General features: G+C 36.5%; 1 protein-coding gene across 1 annotated transcript in view; it reads left to right on the top strand.

Moving 5' to 3' along the window:
- LOC119792977 (phospholipid-transporting ATPase ABCA1-like) overlaps positions 1-21,420 on the top strand; it is a 114,740-nt gene that overhangs the window by 7,434 nt on the left and 85,886 nt on the right. Inside the window, exons 3-5 of the mRNA XM_038299861.1 lie at positions 88-162; positions 6,134-6,303; positions 20,075-20,252. Of these exons, the coding sequence (XP_038155789.1) occupies positions 88-162; positions 6,134-6,303; positions 20,075-20,252 (423 nt within the window). The remainder of the gene's footprint in view (positions 1-87; positions 163-6,133; positions 6,304-20,074; positions 20,253-21,420) is intronic.

The following is a 21,420-nucleotide window of genomic DNA, read 5'->3' on the forward strand; positions in this document are numbered from 1 at the left end:
AAGAGCAGTGGTGCCTTTCCAAGGGTATCCAATTAAGTCCCCAACTCAAGATTGTTTTTCTCTTGTTTTCTCCTCTGTCTTTATTAGGATAATGTCACTGATCAGACCCTGCAGAGGGCCGAGATGTTGCTAAAGAAGATGGGAACCAGGGACAATGTCAAGGTATCGTACTAATACACCATGACTGTTGCAGCAAATTAAAGAGGATGGAGGTGTGATGGTAACAGAGGTGAAAATTAGTAGAGTACAGTTTGGGGTTTGTTTATGCAAACGGTAGTGATTAAAAGGAAATAGAGCACATACACAGCTAGGCCCTAATGTTAATTTTACTTATTATATTATCTCATCATAAATTGCAATGTTATATTTATAGGAAAATAAATAAAGCAAATTCGCTCAAATGATGATACACAAAACAATGTGAGCAGGAACAATTATTATAATGTTGCTGAAAATGTGTGAATATGATTTGATTGGAAAACAATCTTGGATTCCTACTATGAACAGCTAACTTTTCTCTCACTGGAATTATCCCCTCTTCTGAATACTCTTATTCTGTTAAATATGCCAGAAAGAAAGACAAAGACAGATGGATCCTTGCAAAAATACAATAGTCACAGCACTATGCTGCAAGGATAGTTTTTCAGGAAGGGGAAAGATGCTGGTAAAAGTTAATTGCAACGTGACTGGTGCTAAATTAAAGGTAAATTAGCTAAATGTTTGTAACACTTTTTCGGTCCTACTTGTCACTCAAATGCTTTACTCTAGAGCCAAAATTCCCCCAGCTAATATTGCACAAATTTACAGTATACACCCATATATAGACAGATAGGAACTGGCTTATTGCTTTGCATAGTTCCACATCGACTACAGGATAATTACTCTTCCCATTGTACCAAAGTTGTCACAAAACATTGCTATAATTGAATAAAAACTATTAGAGATTGAAAAGACTTGCGACTTATCCTTGAACAGTTTTATATTATCCGTATTTCCTTTCGAAAGACCTGGAATTTAAAGCAACAGAATTTGGTATAACTTCCAGTAATAACCAGCTATAAATAAATCCTTAAGTATTAAAATTTCAGATAATTATCTGAAATAAATTTCCAATCATCCAACATCTGACCAGAGATTCTGCTTTATAACTGCATGATTCATTTTCAATAACTACCAAAATGATTATCTTAATAGCATTACAATAAAAATCAGGCAAATCTAATGTCAGTTATGTACAGCACAAACAGAATTTTTTTTTGTTTAATTATCTTATTTGTTGAGGTCGTTCCACTTGTACAAGGAATTGATACGTTGACATAATAATCATAAGAAAATGTTTACAAAAAGTAGATGTTGATGGAGATTGGGTCGTTAATTGGTAGAACTTCAGAACAAATCTCCAGAACAAACAGCATCCAAAGTATGCTGTCTACTCTGCACTGTCAGCATAAAACAGTGAAAACTATGAGCATTTTTATATGTATACAAGTTCTTTATTTATACTGTTTATGTATGCAAAGGGATTAGCTCCTCCTTGAACATCCACATTAATGTGGTGTAGGGGTTTAAGTGCTTGGATGATTCCAGAAGCTGTGTTGTCAGGGGTTTTAATGGCAATGCCAGCGCCTCTCTGGACACTGCCCTTAACAGAAGAGCTAGGACCTCACACTGGAGCCTGGAGGCCTGGCCTTGACTCATTTTCAATGTGAAACTAGAGGACAACCGCTCTTCTCTCTCTGACTGTAGAAACGGTTTGTTCCCAAGTCCGACCGCCTGTCAGTATTTGGAGGAAGGAGGGGGCTGACATCACTCATTGTCTGCTAGGTGCTTACACATTTCCTCAACAAATTCTCCAATAGCAAAAAAAAGTTGTGGATTGTTCACTAATCGTATTGCAGAAACAAGTTGCAAGGAAGAGCAACAAAGAAGCTAAGTTAGCAGCGACGGCGATCTGAAAGTTCAGGGCTCTGCCACTTTGACATAGATGTCCTATGCAATAACTTATTATTATAATGCCCATGTTATGTCGACAAATATTTAATATAATCAAATAACTTTCATAATCTCATGTATTATTCTGTGAAGACTTGGCCAGCTGGCTGTGTGTAAGGACAACAAAGGAAAAGGTGAAATAATCTCAAATCACTCTGCACACTTGTGAAATAAATTCACTATAATTTCCATTCAAAATCTAAAAGGCTAAAATATGTCATTTCAAAGATTTGATAAAATAGGGAAAATGAACTCAAGTACTCTATGTACACAAAGAAAAAGGAATGAAAAATGGCTGAAACCTAAAAAACTTCTGCAATGATATCATAGTTCAGCATGTAATTTGAAGAGTTATCAAACCAGCTTTTAACTCATTTAGAGCAATTGGAAAATATTCAAACTAATTCACAATGCAAATCCAAGGTAAAGTAAAACATTATTTATTAAAAAATTGTATTAAATGATTTGCTTGATCAGAAGGCCCACCTAGATTCTTAAAGATTAAATTTCATAAAAGGAACAGTAATTGATACAAAATGTTCTAAAATAATTAACAAACCTCACTGTAATTTGTTTTAAAATCACTCTCTTTTATTTTTTTTTTTATCATCCTTAACCATAAAATTATTTAGAATTGAACTAAAAAAGTAGGGAAGCATTCACCATTATTAATTTGGTTTTTCAATGTTAAATTTTTGTTGAATCCCCTCTTCAAACATCAAACGCTAGTCTTACTGGCAATTTCTTTCCTTCATTGAAAGCCTTAAAACTCTTTAATTACTCTAAAAACTTGAAATTCTTCTCAGATTTTTCCACTTATTATTCAAAAACTATGTATTTAGCTTATGAGCCTCATGCTCTCTAATTTTGAAAAGTCTCCTTCTATAATGCAGGTATTTTTTTCTTAAGATACAGCCAGACTGCATACACACATGTGTATCTGTGTGTGCTAATTTCTCCACATGCTCCTTTGTGATGGAGCGTTATGTTAGGCTACCACTCAGACACCATCCACTCTTAATTATCGCTGAACTACCAGCGGGGAGTCTTCTCTAACAGCCATTTTCTTTCATCCTTTTTTTTTTTTTTGAGCTCCCCAGCAACCAAAGGCTCAGAGAATCACTTACATGAAAAAGAATGTGTTAAAAATGTTTCAGCTGCACGGCTTGTGCTCTCTGTCGCATCAGGATTTTGCTGATGTGAGAAGCCTTATACCCAATTTATAAAAAGTTATGTTTTTAAATGTAAGAGCTTATTTCTGACAGTCAATGCTTCCACCAACAAGCTCAAAAATCATTTGAACTTCTTTCTTTGGAACAAATTTGGCTTACCCGTGGACTGCAGCGCACATCACACTGCAAATATAAAAATCTAAGAAAGTCGCTTTTTTCTTAATATACAGTAAATGCATTTTTTCTTGAACTGAGCAGATGAGTTAATTTTACTAATAAAATAAGAGATTTTCATTTCAAAATAAGACAAAAAAGCTTCAGTCTGTTCAAGTGCATATATCTAGTTATCTTATTTTAAGGGTAAAAAATTATGGCAGATTATCTTATTTAAACAACAACAAAGTGTCTACAGTAAGAGGCTTTTTCAGATCCGTTGCAAGACAGACCGATACGTAGATCCTTCCTGCCCACAGCTATCAACAGCTACCACATATGCTTAAAAATAACTAATGAATTACTGCAACACTTAATTTCCCTTTGGGTTTAACAAAGTATTATTGAATTGAATTTACCTACTCCAATTAAGGGTAAATACACTTTAAATACAATTTTACAAAATTTTAGATGGTTTTTGCAGTGCAGACAAGTGTGCATCAATAAGGTACAGTAGAGGATTTTCGCTAATTTTTTTAAAAGACCCGCCCTGTCCACTTTTAAAACTAAATGCACATGTACAACCCTGTACCCGCTCCTGAGAGGGAAGGCCCTTTAAACGAGTGCGAGAGCGTGCATGAGCCCATTTCTCCTCGTGCACTTTCTGTTTAAAAGTTGCTGTTTGCATCGCTCATGCAAACTTACTTTCCAAAAGAAGATTTGCAATTTTTCCACCGTATCAGACTCACAAGTGAAAATGGGAACGAGCACATAGGAAGGCCTTATGAAGACATATGACCAGAATAATCGAAAATTCGCAGGACTTTATTTTGATGATCCACCCGGAAGCAGAACATCCTCCACTACACCAAGTATCTGCCTTTTTTCATCAAAGCCCTTAATCTCTTTGATCTGCTTTTTCAAGCCATAATAGGAAGGTACATTTAGGTATAGCTGTTCCAATACATAGAGGCCAATAATTACAGCATCTGCTTATGTTTGTGGCATTGATGAAGATAACTTACTGAATTTGAAGCTGTTAAAGTCAAGTGCTCATTAGTATGAGGAAAAAGGGGTTTGAAGTCCCTTTTAAAGGCTGCATGGTTGTTTGTTCCAAAGGGGCTGGTTTGAGTATTTCAAAAACTGCTGATCAACTGTAATTATTCACATGGCCAATTTTGTGCTTTAGAGAGAATGCTCAGAAAAAGATCCAGTTAATGCAACTTGCATAGACAAAAGAAATCAAAGAATCAAGATTGATAACTGCAGCTAGGGCCTGTTAGGGAAGTTACACAGAACACCAGAACTGAATATGGAGAACCTTTAAAAAGACAGCAGTAGAAGACTGAACAGCATGTATCTCCTGTCAACCAATCTTAAAATTCAATTCACACAGGCAGTCAAAATGGAAAATGACTGGATGAATGTTACCTGATGTAAAGTACTGATCTCAGAATCAACTGTTTTGATAGTTAAATCAGAATCTCCATCCTGCATCATATCAATAGTGGCAGTATAATGATGTGAAGGAGACATGTCTGTGTCCCTCTTTATAATAAAGATGATCAAACATTACACCACATCTGAATATATTTCCTTTCCATGTCCATTTCTTTGTGGCCACCCTTCTGATGGCTAGGCTACTTAAACTAGAATAATGCCCTTGTCACAAAGATCATATCTCAAATTAGTCTTGAACATGACTATGATTTCACTCTACTTCAATGCCACCAAACCCCCATATCTCTAAAAAATAACCAACTGTTCAGCCAGTCTGTAAAACTACTGACAAGTTCACTTTTATGGAACATATAACTCTAAATTATAAGTTGTACTCAAGCAGTAATGTGTGGACCTGGTTAAAGTCTTTAGAACAGATGGCAAAGAAGCTGTAAAGAGTTTTTTTTTTTTCTTATTATAGACATGTTTGCTTCAAATGATACGTTAGCTGTATATAAAGAGTGAAGGAAGCAGGATTTGTATGATCTTTCACCCCAATAAAAAGTTGTGAGACATGTTGTCATAAAAGGAGAGCTATTATTTTTTTTTTTTGCGTCTTCAAAGAAACTAGCAAAATGCAGAACAGTTGCTGAGACTTTGCATATTAGGTGATCAATGATTTTGATGAAGGAATATCTTTATAACCAACTTATAAGCTCCTAAAATTTTGATTTTCTTTTCTAAAATATAAGCCCCTTAAGTTTGGCTTTAATTGCTGTAGTATTACCAAAGCATGAACATTTCTATTCTATATAATCTTTTATCATACACTTGGGAAATAATCCATCATGGCAAATAAAAATACAGCTTTTAACAAAATCTAAAGCTCTATAAAAATTTAGTTTTGGCCTCACACTGGGCAAACTAGTAATTACTTTATAATGCTGTGTGAAAAGGTTTGTTCCTGGCATCTCTCCCTAACAACAGGTTTGCATATTTAGAGTGTTTAATGGTTGTTATGGAGACAGTTCTCTTAACAGTGAAATTGTAAGAGTTTTTTTTTCTTCTTTTTAACTTGTGTTACCATACTCTACACCTTTTATGGGACAAACAAATGTTTTTTGTCACAGTTCCATCAGTTTTAGGCTGTGAAAACGTGAGTAGCTGTGGTTTAATACAAAACAATGAACCCACATTTGCCTTGCTTAAATACCATTAGCTTTTATTTTCAATTTCAAAAAGTGGCCAAGAGAAATTAGTTTTCTCTGTCATTACATTTTTATACCCAATTAAATATATTGTATACTTATTATATAAATAAAGTTGACACTAGATCTAAAGTAACCTATTCACCAGTGCTGTTTCTTTTATTGTAGGTGTGGTTCTACAATCAAGCATGGCACGGCATTGTGTCCTTTCTGAGTGTGGCCAACAACGGCATTCTGAGAGGAAATCTGCCCATGGGAGAGGACCCACGCCATCATGGCATCTCTGTCTCTAATCACCCCCTAAATCTCACCAAAGAGCAGCTGTCCTATGCGGCAATGTAAGTCAAACCAAAGAGTTTCCTCTACTTTCCTCACAATATGATCAGCCTTTTGTTTCATGGATAATGAATGAAAAAACTGGAATAGAAAAATATGCCTCACCCTTCCATATCTACTCGACACTACAGAATTGCACCACATGAGCATTAGAGGTGAGTATTGGCATGAGTGTTGCGATTCGATACATGTCGCGATACTTGGGTCACGATACGATATTATCACAATATTGCAGTATCACTATATATTGCCATATTTTCCCCAGCTATCAAAATCAAATGATGAGATAAAACAGCAAGTGCTGTATATTTTCACCAGAAAATTTTGATTAGGTATTATTATCCATGTTGTTTGGGGTTTTTTTCCACTGTGACTGCCTCAAATACAGATTTGGTGCTGCACGCACAGTTAAAGGGCTCCACAGCGCTTTCTGCCAGAGTGGTGGTGCAGAGGTAGCCCATTTTCCCATCAATGTTTTATGTAGCCATTTTTTTTTTTTTTAATCGATACTAAGAAGTGAAAGATCGATATTATATTGAGCGGCCGAATATCACAATATATATATATTTCCCACACCCCTAATGAGCATAATAACTCTTACCTACCTCGTGAACCTTTTGTTTGCACAACTGCTACAGAAAGTATTGGTGACTCAAAAATAAGAGCAACACCCCACTAACATTGTTATATTTCACACAACACTATGCAGATAATTCACTAACTTGTGCATGGTAAAAACTGAAAAATAAAACTCAAGCAATCTTTCACAGTCTGATTATTTAAGCTGGTAATTATCAGATTATTGGGGGGGAACAGATTATTGGAATTTAAACATTAAAAAGAGTAAATTGAATCTCATTATAAAAACATAAAACAACAAAATTAGATGGTGACACTACGGAAAAGTAACATTTCATGGTAATGATGTAGCAGGACACTGGGAATTTATCTCTCCTCTATAGACAAACTTGTCAGAGTAGTGAATTTAAAGCTGCACACATACTTCAGATATCACAGGACTTTATGTTCCTTAAAATCTCCTTCATTTACTGTGTTTCTTAAAGAAATATCATAATTGAGTTAATATTCATATTTTGTTTTGGTTTGTATGGAGAATGTTGTGGTACTCTCTTTGTGCAAACTACAGTTGAGTGTCATATCTATGACAACGTGATAATTTACAAATAAGTGCCAGAGTGGAGGAATGGAAACATTTTCAGTTTCTTGTTGTCATCTGCAGAATTAAGGAGAATATGCCTGACTGGGAAGGTCTGGTACATGCACAGTTTGACTCAGTAGGAGTTAATGGGCGCGCACACAGCTTCACTGATCCTGCGCAGTTAAACACCACAGTGCTTATTTTACAATTAGAAGTAACCTGGAGAAAAGATGTAAACATACTTGTATGTTCAAATACACGCTAATTTGGATTATAACTTTATAGACCATGAGTCCCTGTCATTCTGAAAGTTTGTTTAGCTAGGATGCCTTTTTAAGCAGCAAGTGTTTGTATGCGTGCACATATTGAAGAGTTTCAAAAAGCATGGCGTTCTGTGCTGGCATGGAAATTACAACATTTCAGTTGATTTAATTAGTGCTGTACACTGAGATCACATTGAAAACCTCATCACGGATCACTGTTGGGTGTAAATGGAAACTCTTTGCATTCATACTCTTAGTGTTTAGTGGTACTGTTGGTGCCATAGTGTTTTTTTTTGTTGTTTTTTTTAAGATTTGAAAACATAAGTATTGAATGATGTGTTATTAATATCAACAGCAGAGTCTTTAAGGAGCCCCACACTCATTAAAACACTGTTTTGAATAACAAAATGCTATTAAAGTAAATAGAAGTTTCTTAAAATTAGCAATGAAGCTTTCGTCACATTTAAAGAATGTTAAATATACATAAAGTTAAAAAGGGAACTACAAAACTGATCAATTTAAAGCCAATGCATTAAAACTAATTATCGCCTCATGTTTCACATGCTTCTTGTTGTTCACTTTGTTTAAAGGTTTTAGTGACTGACAACCCTAGATGGTAAAAAAACATAATCTGTATTTCATTTTAGTCAGTGTAATAGATATACTCAGTTTATAGTTATCTTTTGAATGATGCAATTTTTGCTGGTATGGTGGGGAGAGCCAATATTTGCATTAAGCATGTATTGCCAATACTGTGTTATACAATCATTAATGTATACTATGGCAGAGGAACCTTGGGTTGGGTGCTGGCAGTGGTTGCAACAAACCGGATTAAACATTTTATACAAATTGATAATTATAAAATAAAGCATAGTTGATGATTTTAATGGCAACATTTTCCTGTCAAAACAACATAGCTATATTGTTTATATTTTCATGTATTAAAAAACATGCTTACTGTATTCAATGTTATAGAACCAAATTTAGCTCAATCACACTATTTTAGAGAGGATTGGCTGGTTTTATGTTTAGAATCTGCTCTGATGAAGTGCTAACAAAATGCTAGATGACTGTGCCTCATCTACCCATGGCTTGGCTAGGTTTATGAGGTCCATTCAGTTATGATACACTCAGTTGGTCACTAGGTAAATGAGTGATCTTTTGTCTCTTCCGACTGTTGCGTCATTCAAAGAGGTGGGTGTAGAGAGGTAGAGACAGGCAGTCGCTTACAAGGTTTGTGTGATGGGGGGAAAAAAATCTGTTTAATTCCCTATATGTTAACGTATATTATAACTAAAAGGTGTTGCTGTTGTACTCTAAAAGATGTTATCAATGATACTCTACTCTCTCTTGTGCAATTGTTATAATTAAAAAAAAACACTTATTTAAAATGCATAAGGAAACAATGTTTAGCCTGCGAGTAAAGCAGGGGAAACCTTTCAGACTATCATCTTCTTTACCTCTTTGTTTGGGAGCATAAAGGATTTCTAATTAAAAAGTGTCATCTTAATAAAACTCATTAGGAAGATCGAGGGCTTGAGGACTCTGCAGCTCATGACAGTAGCATCCATTTTCCTTGTAGCTCATAGGCTTCCCTGCAAGTTAATATTGCCTGTGACTCCAAATATTGCCTGTACTTAAAACTAACTCATCCACTGTCCAGTAAAATAACCTCCAGACATTGCTGACTGGCAACCAGACTACAATGTTAAACCTGTTTCCTTTTTAGAACTTCAGCTTCTACAGATGTGCAGAAAATAACCTCCATTAAGGTCCCACCTTGACCTAGTACACATGATGGGAGGCAGAAGAACCTTGGAAAGTAACATTCATGCTAAAAATTCCTCTCACTCCGTGCATAAATTGCTGCAGAACTGGATTAAACTCCTTCATGAAAGATTGATGAATCCTAGGTGCAAAAAGGAGATACATAGTATCGTAGTCTAATTTAAAGTGTTTCAAACAAAAGTAAAAGAAAATAAAACATAAAAGCGCTCCATTTATGGCAATGTTTCAATTGATAGACAGAGAAAAATAATCCCTGCTGCAAATAGATCCCTCTACTGACAGTTCTTCGTTAGGATTATTTTCAAACTGGGACCAGAGCTGTTCAGCTGTTTTGTGATAATTGTAAGCAGTAAACATAGATTGAACTTGTCCATGCTCTCTAACCTGGCCACATATCTGGCTTAAAATCGTCATGTTCCCTGCTGCTTTGTACTCTTGGAGGAGCTAAAATGCCGCTGCAGCTGGAGCGATTCAGGATTACTCCAGAATGAACAGGCTGCACCTTGGTGGAAAAAGAGTTCAGGACTGGACATGGTCTAGTACAGGGGTTGGCAACCTGTGGCTCCAGAGCCTCATGCAGAACTTCTGGATAAATTACAGTAGCGCAAAGACAGATTTAAAATAAGTGGACTGCATCTCCAAACTCCACTACAGCTTTTAGTTTTATTGCAAGCATGGAAAACCGTTCACAGATCAAACAGCTTGTGCTCTTAAGCAGGTATGTGAACTTTCTTCCAGTTTTTTCCCCCCAAATCCTTGAAATAAAAACAGCCCCAATGATCTGATTTATTTTTTGTGTTTCTATAATTTCATCAATGCAACAAAACCTAATACATTAATATTGTAATTGAATTTAAACTTAAAGCACCAACTACCGCACAGCAGATTAGTCATGATGTGACATTTGCTCCAAGATAAACATTTAATCATGAATGCTTTTTATATATTTAAGCCCACATAGTCCTTTTTTTATAGCTGGCTAATACACTAGAGCCCATGTTTGCATACGTCGCTTATATAAGGCTTTTACATTTTTGCAGCTACAGGTAGATTTATCTTTTGTTTGTTTTTTTGTTCCTATATAGCTCTTTCAATAGTTTGGGATACCGACCTCCTACTCTAGTGTAAAACCAGATGAGAAAAAGCAGACTTTTTCCATATAGAAAGGAGACAGTAGTAAAATAACCACTTCCACAATCTCAAATACCACACAATAAAAATTAAAAGTGTGTCGTAAGAGAGAATGGCAGGCCAGGAGTGCAGGGAAACTACCTGGGCACCTGAAAAGTGCATCGCCGGCAGAGTATCCAACAAACTCTCCTCTACAGTAGCAGGGTTAGAGACAAACCAGACACTTGCATCTCCTCAAACAGAACCAGAAAGCAAAAACAAGGTCAATAAGGCAGATGTAGCAATACTTTGCAGAGGGAAGCCAGAGTAAAGGACAAAGTTCAGATATCAGAACATAGTAGAAATCCATCATGCACAAAGAAATGAGGAATCAGTGGACAGAAACACTGTTGACCACAATTAACACTATAGAGCAAGGATGTTGCAGATTTACTTTTAATCTAAAACTTAATATCTAAAACTATTTAAATCAAGTTCAACATTAAATAGACGAGATTTGTGTCACGGCACGTTTTCTGATTCTATTGCTTTATTCTCAATCAAATAAATGGATAGAGCTATGTCCAGTGTTTTTTTATTGTTATTATTGTTTGTTGTTTGTGAAAGTAGTATTACAACCATCTGGTGTGAATGGTAACAATCACTTCTAACAGCATACAGGGCCGTCTCATTCCACTCAGATGGCTTTCAATCCGTGCTTCCAGTCTGAAGCCAGTCTGGTGTTTATGAAGTGCCCAAGGGCTGATGACAGCTTTGAGTTAGTAAGGCTGTGCCCAGAGATAATTCCAACATCCTGTCTGCCATAGATTTAGCCTTTTGCTTTTCTACTTCTCGCTGCTGAGTGTGACATAATTTAAGAGCAGTGATTTCCAGATATGACGGGACTTAATGTGTAAAAGCTGTCAGATTTCAGGGGATACAGGAAAGGTGGTAGGTGAGCAGCTAATTAAGGAAAATAGTTATGCTTGATGTATCTTAATTAGGCATGGTAAGATAAAACTGATCCATCTCATTATTAAAAGATAATTTTGTGAAAAGCTGGATAAGGAGTCAATATATCTGAAATCCATACATCTCCATCCATCTTCTCCCTCTTAGTCCTTGTCAAGGTCATTGTAGGGCCGGTGCCTACCTCCGGCAGTCTATGGGCGAGAGGCAGGGTACACCATGGACAGGTCACCAGTCTGTTGCAGAGGAACTCAGAAACACACAAAGACACACGACCATGCACACATACACGCTCACACCTAAGGATATTTTAGATAATTAACATAACAGTCATGGACTGTGGAAGGAAGCTGAAGTACCTGGAGAGAACATAGGTATGCATGGGGGGAACATGCAAACTCCATGCAGAAAGACTTCTGCATGGACTTCTGATATTACTTAGTATACAGTATAATCTATCAGAAATAGAAAACGTGCTCTTTCGCACGTTACAGGAATCACCCCTGTTTGGAAAGTGAATTTGAAAAAGTAATCAGTTGTAGTTACTCACCCCTGTTCCCAAAAAGTAACTGAGTTAGAAAATGAGTTGCTCTAAAACCCTGTTATATTTTTGCTAAATATGCAAGAAAAAAAAAGTTTTCATAAGTCATTCATGATTAGACGAATAAAAACAGTTTATACATAATGTGTGTAATTTATTGCAATATAAGTATCATGCTTGGAAGAATTTTTTAAACAGTTTAAACCATATATAGAGTGCATTAAACTCAAATGAAATCCAACTTTCTCAAGATGAGACAATTGACAACAAAAGTAAAAGACATTCTGTGCTTAATGCCTTCAAATAAAATCAATTAACAAAAACAGTGAACGTTTAAATCATATAAAAATGTGTTTGCAGTAACTCTAGCACATTAAACTAAAAACCTACTTCAAACAATCTGAAATAGTCTGGAAGACATACTGTAAGCTACTGTATTTCTTTATCTTCATTAAAAAGTGAACAGTTTAGCAAGATGGTGTACTTATAAAGATTTCACTTTTCTTTATACTCACCTACCTATCTACTCCTTTTAAAGCACTTATCAGTTCATCTATGCCTTGTGTACTTGACTAACCCATACAGCAGCATTTCTAACTTGTCTGTCAGCCTGGTTCTCTGTGGGGAAGACCAGCTTCCATTCACTGGATGGAGTGGATATATTGTATTTAATAGAAATGTTCTCTACAAGTGGGAATCTGTTAAGAGTACCCGTCCCTTGTGATCCTGATTTTAAATAGTCATTAATTTGACTTTCCATAGAGGCAGTGGTATCCCCCTCTAACTAGAAAATAATAGTTCATCCTCTATGGCTGAGCTGGGTGCTCTTCATCTTTGGCAGTTAGCCTGCACTCCGCCAGCAACCTGTCTTGGCACTGTGCTTTCCTTCTTCCTACTAATTTGATTTCAAAATTCATGATTTATACAGATTTCATATACAGTTAAAAGAATACATTTGCAAACACTGTATTATGACACATGTGTTCTTCATCATTCTCTAATATGAAATCAAAACAAACATTTTAAGGCAGCTTGAATAAAAGGAATTTGAATATGTCAATTCATTCTGAAAATGTACAAGCTCTTACCTTGACAACAGCCTCTGGAAGGTCATCGAGGATTTGGAGTCTTCAAGTCCAGTTTGGGTTAGAGGATGCCTAGAAACAATTGTCCTCCCACTAAAGGATGTTAATGTCTACTGTTATTGGCTTCATAGCGGTGCAGAATTGTCTGGGGAACAGTTAGTCAGTCCCGGTCTGCAATAGTTTTCAAGCCAAAACTACTCAGCGATTGGTCATTCACAGACACAAAGAACGGCATCATGAAGAGTTCCATCTGGGGAAAGGGGATTCCTGTTGAGGACTTTATCCATGATCTCTGCAGCTACTGTGAAACGGCTGGCCTTATTCCACAAAGTTGTTCATTTTGGGACGGCACTTCTGTTCAGAACTTTTATGCCTGGCCTTGAGAGTTGCTATTTGTCTACATCAAAAAACATAAAAGCATAAAACAAGGGTTGTAGTGTGTGATGCACATCTGTGGTGCGGTGGGATATATTAATTTCATGTAAACTGTCATAAAGGTCAACAAACATTACATCACCTTCCTATCCCCATTTTAATGTATTCTGCCTCTAAATACTTAGCCTCTTACACCCTAAGGGGGTATAAATAAATTTCTGCCTGACAAAAACACACAAAAGTAAATAACTTATAGCCTCAAAGCTATTAGATTTAAGAAGAAACTTTTGGTACGTCTGTAAAGGTAAGATGTCATAGAATGGTTTTCTGGTGTCAGCACCATTGTAGCTTTGACCCTGCCTGAAATATTAGGGACAAAATACAAAATATTTTGCATTTTTTGAACCTCGCCAAAATTTTCTTTGAAATAAACTGCAATTGCAAAACACTACCAAAATATTATTTATAGCACAATAAAGTAGTACAGACTTTCAAATCTAAATGTTGTGTAAAAATATACCAAATTTGGACTCAATCAGATGAATCATATTTATTTTAGAATGGTATTAGTGAGAAATTTCTTAGGCGGAGAGGCCATTTTGGCACATTTATCCATAAATGTCACCAAACTGTGCCAAATATGTTTTTTACATCAATACTGGGGGTTTGGTAAAATTACGAGGTCATGTAGCAGCTGGACCCGCCGGTGGGTCCGTAGGGTTCAAGGGGTTAGTAAACATGGCTTACACACCCATGCTTTCTTCTGTATTTTAGCAATAATGGGTGTGAATTAATCCTCTTCAACCATGCATAGTGCCATATACTTTTAACAAAATATTTTGCTCTCAAAGGGTTTTGCATCAGCTTTGTCATCAGTTTTGTCTTCAGTGTTCAGAAATATCTAGCTTTGCTTCTTTGAGGACCTTGCTAGAAGAAGGCAAACTGTCATTTGGGTTTGTGGACCAGTGTCTTTCACCAGCAGCTTTGTAGGTGCGTGTGTTGTTGTAAGACGCTTTATTAGAAATAAAGCTGTTGATATTGATGTCAAAAAGGTGTTTTTCTCCTGGACATAATGCAGATCTTACTGTACATGCAAGGACATAAATGAATCTGAAATCAATTGCTCTCCACACACCATCCCCACTGCTTCTCTTTTATTGTGTTTTGTATATGAGGAGCTAGATAAAATCCTGATAATAAAATGCCTTAATATTCAGCTGCTCAGTGATGCTTCGCTCTAATTTAAAGGGACTTTTTTGTCTCTAAATGTTAAAGCAACAGCAATCACTGCCTCTGTAATATGTACAGTGGAATCAAAATCTAAACTTCTTAGTAACGCCTAGAATATGAGCAGACAGTAAATATACTATTCTTAAGGCAATTTGTAATAATATGCATTATGTAGCGGTATCATGCAGTTGGTTCTGACATCACTAAGCTTTGTAGCTGTTTGTAAAGCCAAAAACCAACTTGCCAGTTAAAAAAGATTCTCTTTTTTTTATTTTAACGTTAAGATAATAAAATTTGGCCCTGCGATGGACTGGCAACCTACCCAGGGTGTAGCCCGCCACTCGTCCACTGACAGCTGGAGATAGGCACCAGCACCCCTCACAAACTAAGCGTGACGCAAAAAGGATGGATGGTTGGATAATAAAATTCTCAGAAAATATATTGATCAGATCAACTAAAACTACAGCTTAATTTATTTAGTTCACTATTATTTATCTGCATTGATACAAAAAGATTTTTTTTTTTTTTGGGGGGTTTTTTTTTTTTTTGCTACTTTTACAAAATACTAGCTTTGCCAGCTTTTCTTTTAAAACATTTTTGGACCCCAACTTTTTTGTTGTTGTTTTGCAAAAAGCAATTCAAAAATGAAAGCCATAAATGAGTCTGAATAATGCAGATAAACCAATATGCCTAATTCATTATGATTTATCCATACAGCTTTAAACTTTTTTGCTGTACTTCTTGTATTGTTCCACATAATCCAAATATTGATCAGTGTACAAAATGCTTTATATTCTATATTCACTGCCCCCTCTTTTTATTGTTACATTTAACACTTTGGTTTGCAGCCCTCAGCAATAAAAATTCCCTGAAGGAGAGCAATACTTTCCACCCAGCTTTCCTCCCACCGTTCATCTTACTTGTTCTTCCATTATTGGTTAATTAGCAGATTGCTTGTCCTCTTTTCACAGCAATTAACCATCTTCAAGCATTCAGAGCTACATCATTCAGTGCTTCGTCCCCTATATTACCTCCCCACAGCCCTTGAAACCAGCAGAAACGTGGGCCGGAACCAACATGGTGTAAATGATTTTGTATTTATGTGTTCTAATTATGCCTGTTTGTCGATGATAAATATGGCAAGGGCAACTGATTTAATATGCAAATTGTGAGTCAAGACAGAAGTACTGGAATGTGGGGGTTAATAGAAAGAAAATCAATTTTTTCCTATGCTAATTGAGGAGCTATATTGAAGGACCTTTCAGAAAGGGAGCAGCATGGATAAGGATCTGTGACAATTAGATGAAGGTCAGAATGATATAATGCATGCCAGTTTTTTTATTATAATTTTAGAATTATTATTTTTATTGATTAATAAAGGGAAATACTATTCTGTCTTCATAGTTTCTTACAAACTATTGAAAATAGCAATCTAAAAGGATTTTAAAGAAGCTTTATATATATATATATATATATATATAGATAGATTTTGATAGAAATACATTGATAAACAGACTTGGTTCATGGGTAAAATAGCACACATTTTAAGCTTTTAAATGGCAATCAAATTTAAGGGCATTTTCTCTATGTTAGAGTAAAAGATATCAACAGCAAATCTTTACAATAAGTACAAATGAGAACCATTACATAGAAAAAAAAATAAATAAAAAATCAGTCACTAAATCCCACCAGACACCTGATAAAAATTGTATCATTTATGGGATTTTTTTTACCGTCAAGCAGGGGAATTTGGGCCCTTGTCACTGAGCAGCGGCTCTCACCACATCTTTAGGATTTAACTGACCCATCACATACGAAACGGCAACCTCCAAAAATAATCTGTGCAGTCTCTTCACTACTAAAATATGCAGTTGTTTGCGCCGCCAGACCTGCAGCATACCGCCAGCAGGCAGCACTGGAAATCCCCGATGGGAGCTCTCTGCTGTGGCCAGTCTGTGGGGGATTTCTTGCTGCCATTCGTAGCGGCTTTGTCATGATTGGGTTCAGGTTTCTAACCCACATGCAGAACAACTCGGAGGCAGGTTAAAAGTTTGACTGTTTATTGAAATAAAGCACAATTGTTAGATGACTGGTGTTGGTCAATGATCCGGGACTGGTCACACAGGACTCTCTGCAGAGAGGGACAGTTTGGTTAGCCAGGGTTCAGATGATCTTGGTCAGAGTGGTTGAGCAGGTTAGTACCTGTGACGGGTTTCAGGCGTAGCAACAGAGGGAGGGAACCAGGAGGGTCCAGAGGCTAGGAGTTGGCAGAGGGCTGAGCAACGGCAGGGCACTACTTCAGACTGATTGTGTTCAGATCCAGAGATTCTCCCGATCCTCTTCTTGAGGGCGGGCAGGCATGTTCAGACAGCAGGTTCTTCAGAAGGGCTCCTAAGAGACAGCAGGCAGATCTCAGCAGTGAGCTCTTCCAGAGTTCCAGGATTCAGTCAGGTTTCTTCCTATGAAGCAGAGAAGACAAAAACCGATTAGGTTCAGATTCAGGTTTTCAGGAGGGTCAGAGAATCAGACAGGCTGGCTGGCTGGCTCAGGCTTTGGTAACCATAACTGGCTTAACACTCTGGCACTGGAGAACAGCTCTGCCGCTGCTTATATCCTGGTCTCCTGATGACTGATGGATCGCAGGTGTGGTCGTCAGCTTAGCTCCAACAGACCTAGGGCGCGCTCTGCTGGAGAAGGGTGGACAGACCTCCAGATCCCAACAGGGTTTAAGTGAATATAAAAAGTTTTTAAGGTTGGTGGTAAAAACTGAAAGGACCAGATGATACAATTTAATATTTTTCATTGACAGGTTTTAACAATTTTAGTTAATTTGAGTACTCATAAACTGTTTGGCCATAGTTTATTAAAAAAAAAAAAAAATTAGTGCAGCAATAATGATCAAAGCTCTCTCTCTGTTCTTTGTACATAAAATTCCTTTCTTCTGGATTTTTCTTAACCTTTGGATTTTAACTCTCTTGATACTTATATTTTTTTGATATGCAGAATGTCTGCAGAAGCAATGACAGACTTACACAACTTTTATTGTCACTTTGTATACACAGAATTGCATACAAACCGAAATTTCGTTTTGTACAGCTTGCAGAACATTTCCATTCCTTAAAATGTAGCAGTAATCAAACGCAAAATTAATGCAAAAAACCCCCCCGCATTGATATGGAAAATCAGAGCATTAAATATGTATGGTGCAAATACATTAATTTATAGACATTTAAAAAATGTCTATAAATTAATCTTTTTCTGGGGCTTCTGTCAGTCAATTTCCCCTGCCTATACAGCGTACCTGCCTCAAGAGAATTCCATGTGGAACAAGGACGTTTCAGCCCCACAATTACCAGTAGCACTAGTATTAGTAACAATAAATAATGCCATTGAGGGTTTTTTCTGTATTTATCTTACTTGCATTTATATTACAGAAACTCTGAAGGCTAAAACATGTTATGTTGTATTGTTTCTTGCTGGAAGTATTTTAAACTATACTGTAAGGCTTCTGAAATAATGAACTTCCCTTCTCCTTCTTCCTGCTTTGAAGTGATCTTTGACTTATACAGATTTTATTTGCCATTTTGTTTACACAAGTGTAAAACAAAAAGAAAGTTAGTTTGGAACAGCTCTCTGGGCAATTTCATCTTTTTTAATGTGTAGCCTTTGGTTCTCGCTTATACTTAATTTATTGACAGGATTAATATTATTTTCAAATTTTTAGTTTTACTCTTACTTGTTATTGTCTTTTTCAGCATTCTTGCTAGTATTTATTCTTCGGTCTAGTTAGTTATTCTTTCTCTTCAGGTTATGCTTTTCATGGCTTCAGTTATCTCCGGTTCCTTCTCTTATCCTATAGTTTTCCTCTTGCTTATTCTTTATTTTGTAGTCATTAGTTTTATTCCCCTTTACCATTATTTAAGTTCCTTTATAGTTACAGTAAAGCCCTGTTTTCCCTGGTTACTCTTTGTTGCCCCGCGGTGCCCTTTTCCTTTCCCCTTTCCCTTTCCCCCCTTTCTAGCTACTTCTATCTACACCTGCTCCCAATTAACTGAACACACCATTCTTGGTTCTGTCTCCCATATATAATCCTCCTATATGTAGTAGTATGGTTTTCCTGAGAGTCTCCCTGTTTTGGTTCTGGATTTCCCTTCCTGTTGTTTATTTGATTAATTTTTCTGTTGCTACCACATCGAATAAATCTGCAAGAACTCATCTCCGCCTCCTCATCTCTGCATTTGGGTTCTCAACCAACTTCTACCAAACCCTGACAAAAATGTCATCCATATGATCTGCTTGGTAAAATATTTCTTGTTTGTAGCTAGAGAAGCAGTGGCTTAAAGCACAAGTGACCAAGCCCCCAAAAGGCTCTGATTAATCAGATGGAAACCTCCCAGTTAAGATTGATGTGACACCAAAGTGGGCTGTCCTAATTCAAATCCTATAATGACCAAGCCATGAACACACACCACACCTTCTGGATAAGCTCCTGGCACCATCTAGAACCCTAGTATTGTACCAACATTTAAATAAGCAAGAGCCTGTCATGGTGTGACAGAAGAAAGATGTCCTCTCTACAGTATATAACACATACAATTTCCTGCAAAGCAACAAATTAAGCCAGAGCACAACTTACATAATCTGTCAACTTCGGATAGTGCATGATTATGTATTTTTTATTTGGAAGTAAACAGAGAACTCACTTTAATATCATCTAAGCATGTCGAGTAAAAAACAGGTAAATTATTAAAGGGAAAGTTTTCCTAAAAAGTTAATGCCATATACAAACACATGTATCTGAAGTTCTATGTTTGCTGAGACAGGAAAAAAAAGTGGGGATGAAACAGGACAGGTATAAGAAGAGCGAGACAGAACGGAGAGAAAGGTTCAAGGTTGGATCGAGTACACATCAGGGATTAGTTTACAGCTTCTTCATGTTTGCAGTTGTGATTGGCAGTTAAACGACCCGACCCACAGCCACAAATCCACACCACTGAAATCGACGAAATATTAAAGCTTTAAAATAGTTCTAAGTTTTTAAAATGATTTTTCACATGGAACATAACAGTTCAGTTACTCTATTAATATAATCAGTAAAATGGTCAATGGAGGACATTAATGTCTAAAATGAGAGCATTTAAACCTTTAACCATAACTTTATGTTGTATATTTACCATTCTGCTGTTTACTTATTGATCTACGCTTACCTTTCTGCTCCATTTTGAATTCAAAATGTTCCCTCTTTATTCGCAGGGCCACAACCTCTACAGATGTGGTGGTGTCGATCTGTGTTATTTTCGCCATGTCCTTCATCCCTGCCAGCTTTGTCCTTTTTCTCATCCAGGAGAGGGTGAGCAAAGCCAAGCATCTGCAATTTGTCAGCGGGGTAAACCCGGCTGTCTACTGGTTTACCAATTTCGTCTGGGATATGGTGAGTGTTGCTGCAGCTCTTAAAGAATTAAATCTCTCCTAATATTACACATTATGTTCCTGAAATGTGATCTTTAATCCATTTAGGTAAGTTTTAAAGCCCCATTATTTCTTGTTTTATAATCTAGCTCGCCGCTGTTCTAAAAATTTTATACCCACCGAGGGCTATGAGCAAAAAATTGTAATTGATAACGCAGCTCTGACAGCGCCGGCCACAGGGAGAAAGGCTTTCCCTGATACACTGTTATAGGCTGAGGCGTAATTATCGACAGCAGCTGCCCCTGCTGGTTATGCTCAACAGGCTTACTTGTACTTTCCCTGAGGCATCATGGAAGTAAACATTTCATCAGGCTCTTTTGGTAACAGAATACCATCAGGGCAGACATTATCACACCGAATAAATGCTGTCTAAGTGGAAGACAAATGCATCGAGGGAGCAAGACTAAGGATTTTATTGTCCGTGTATTCCAATACCAAACCAATAAGTCCAAAGATTTTAGGTTTTCAACTATACCATTTAAATCTCCATGTAACATGAAGAAGGTACAAGAAGGATAACTTATTGAGTGTATTGAGTTACTTCTGTTATAAAGCAAAAAGCATGAATTTTCAGTGTCTTTATTTGGGCTTAAAATATATATAACATTTGTGCAAAATGTTTACAATTTCCTAACGATCAGCAGAAAAATCAATTTGAGAAAGTGATAAATGTAATGTATGATTAAACGATGAAGTAAATTTATAATATCAGAAGCATCACAGAGTAGAATTATTAACTGATAAATCAGTGACCGTATTAAGAGTTTATCAGGCTCTCCAGAGTCTTCTGCAGAAGTCTCTGATTGCTGTAATTTAGTATTAATCTAAGTGAAAAAAAGAAAGAGGTAAAAGATATAACACATTAATTTCTCATCTATTATTACCAACCATTAAAAAACATGATATGGGTGCATTATTAGACTGATAGAAAATGACTGGATCGTTGCAAGTTGTTCAAAGCCTGTTGTCACTTTATTCTTCTCTGTTAAGAAATCTGGGTGTAACAGATATTTCACTTATTTGTTTGTTTTGTTTTCCTGTTTCTAGGGCTTAAACAATTAACTGGATCATTTGTGATTAATCGAATATTGAACCAATCGTCAATTCATTTACTAATCGATTCACAGTTA

Source organism: Cyprinodon tularosa, unplaced genomic scaffold, assembly GCF_016077235.1.
Source record: "Cyprinodon tularosa strain WSP-4 unplaced genomic scaffold, ASM1607723v1 ctg438, whole genome shotgun sequence".
NCBI classification, from domain to species: domain Eukaryota; kingdom Metazoa; phylum Chordata; class Actinopteri; order Cyprinodontiformes; family Cyprinodontidae; genus Cyprinodon; species Cyprinodon tularosa.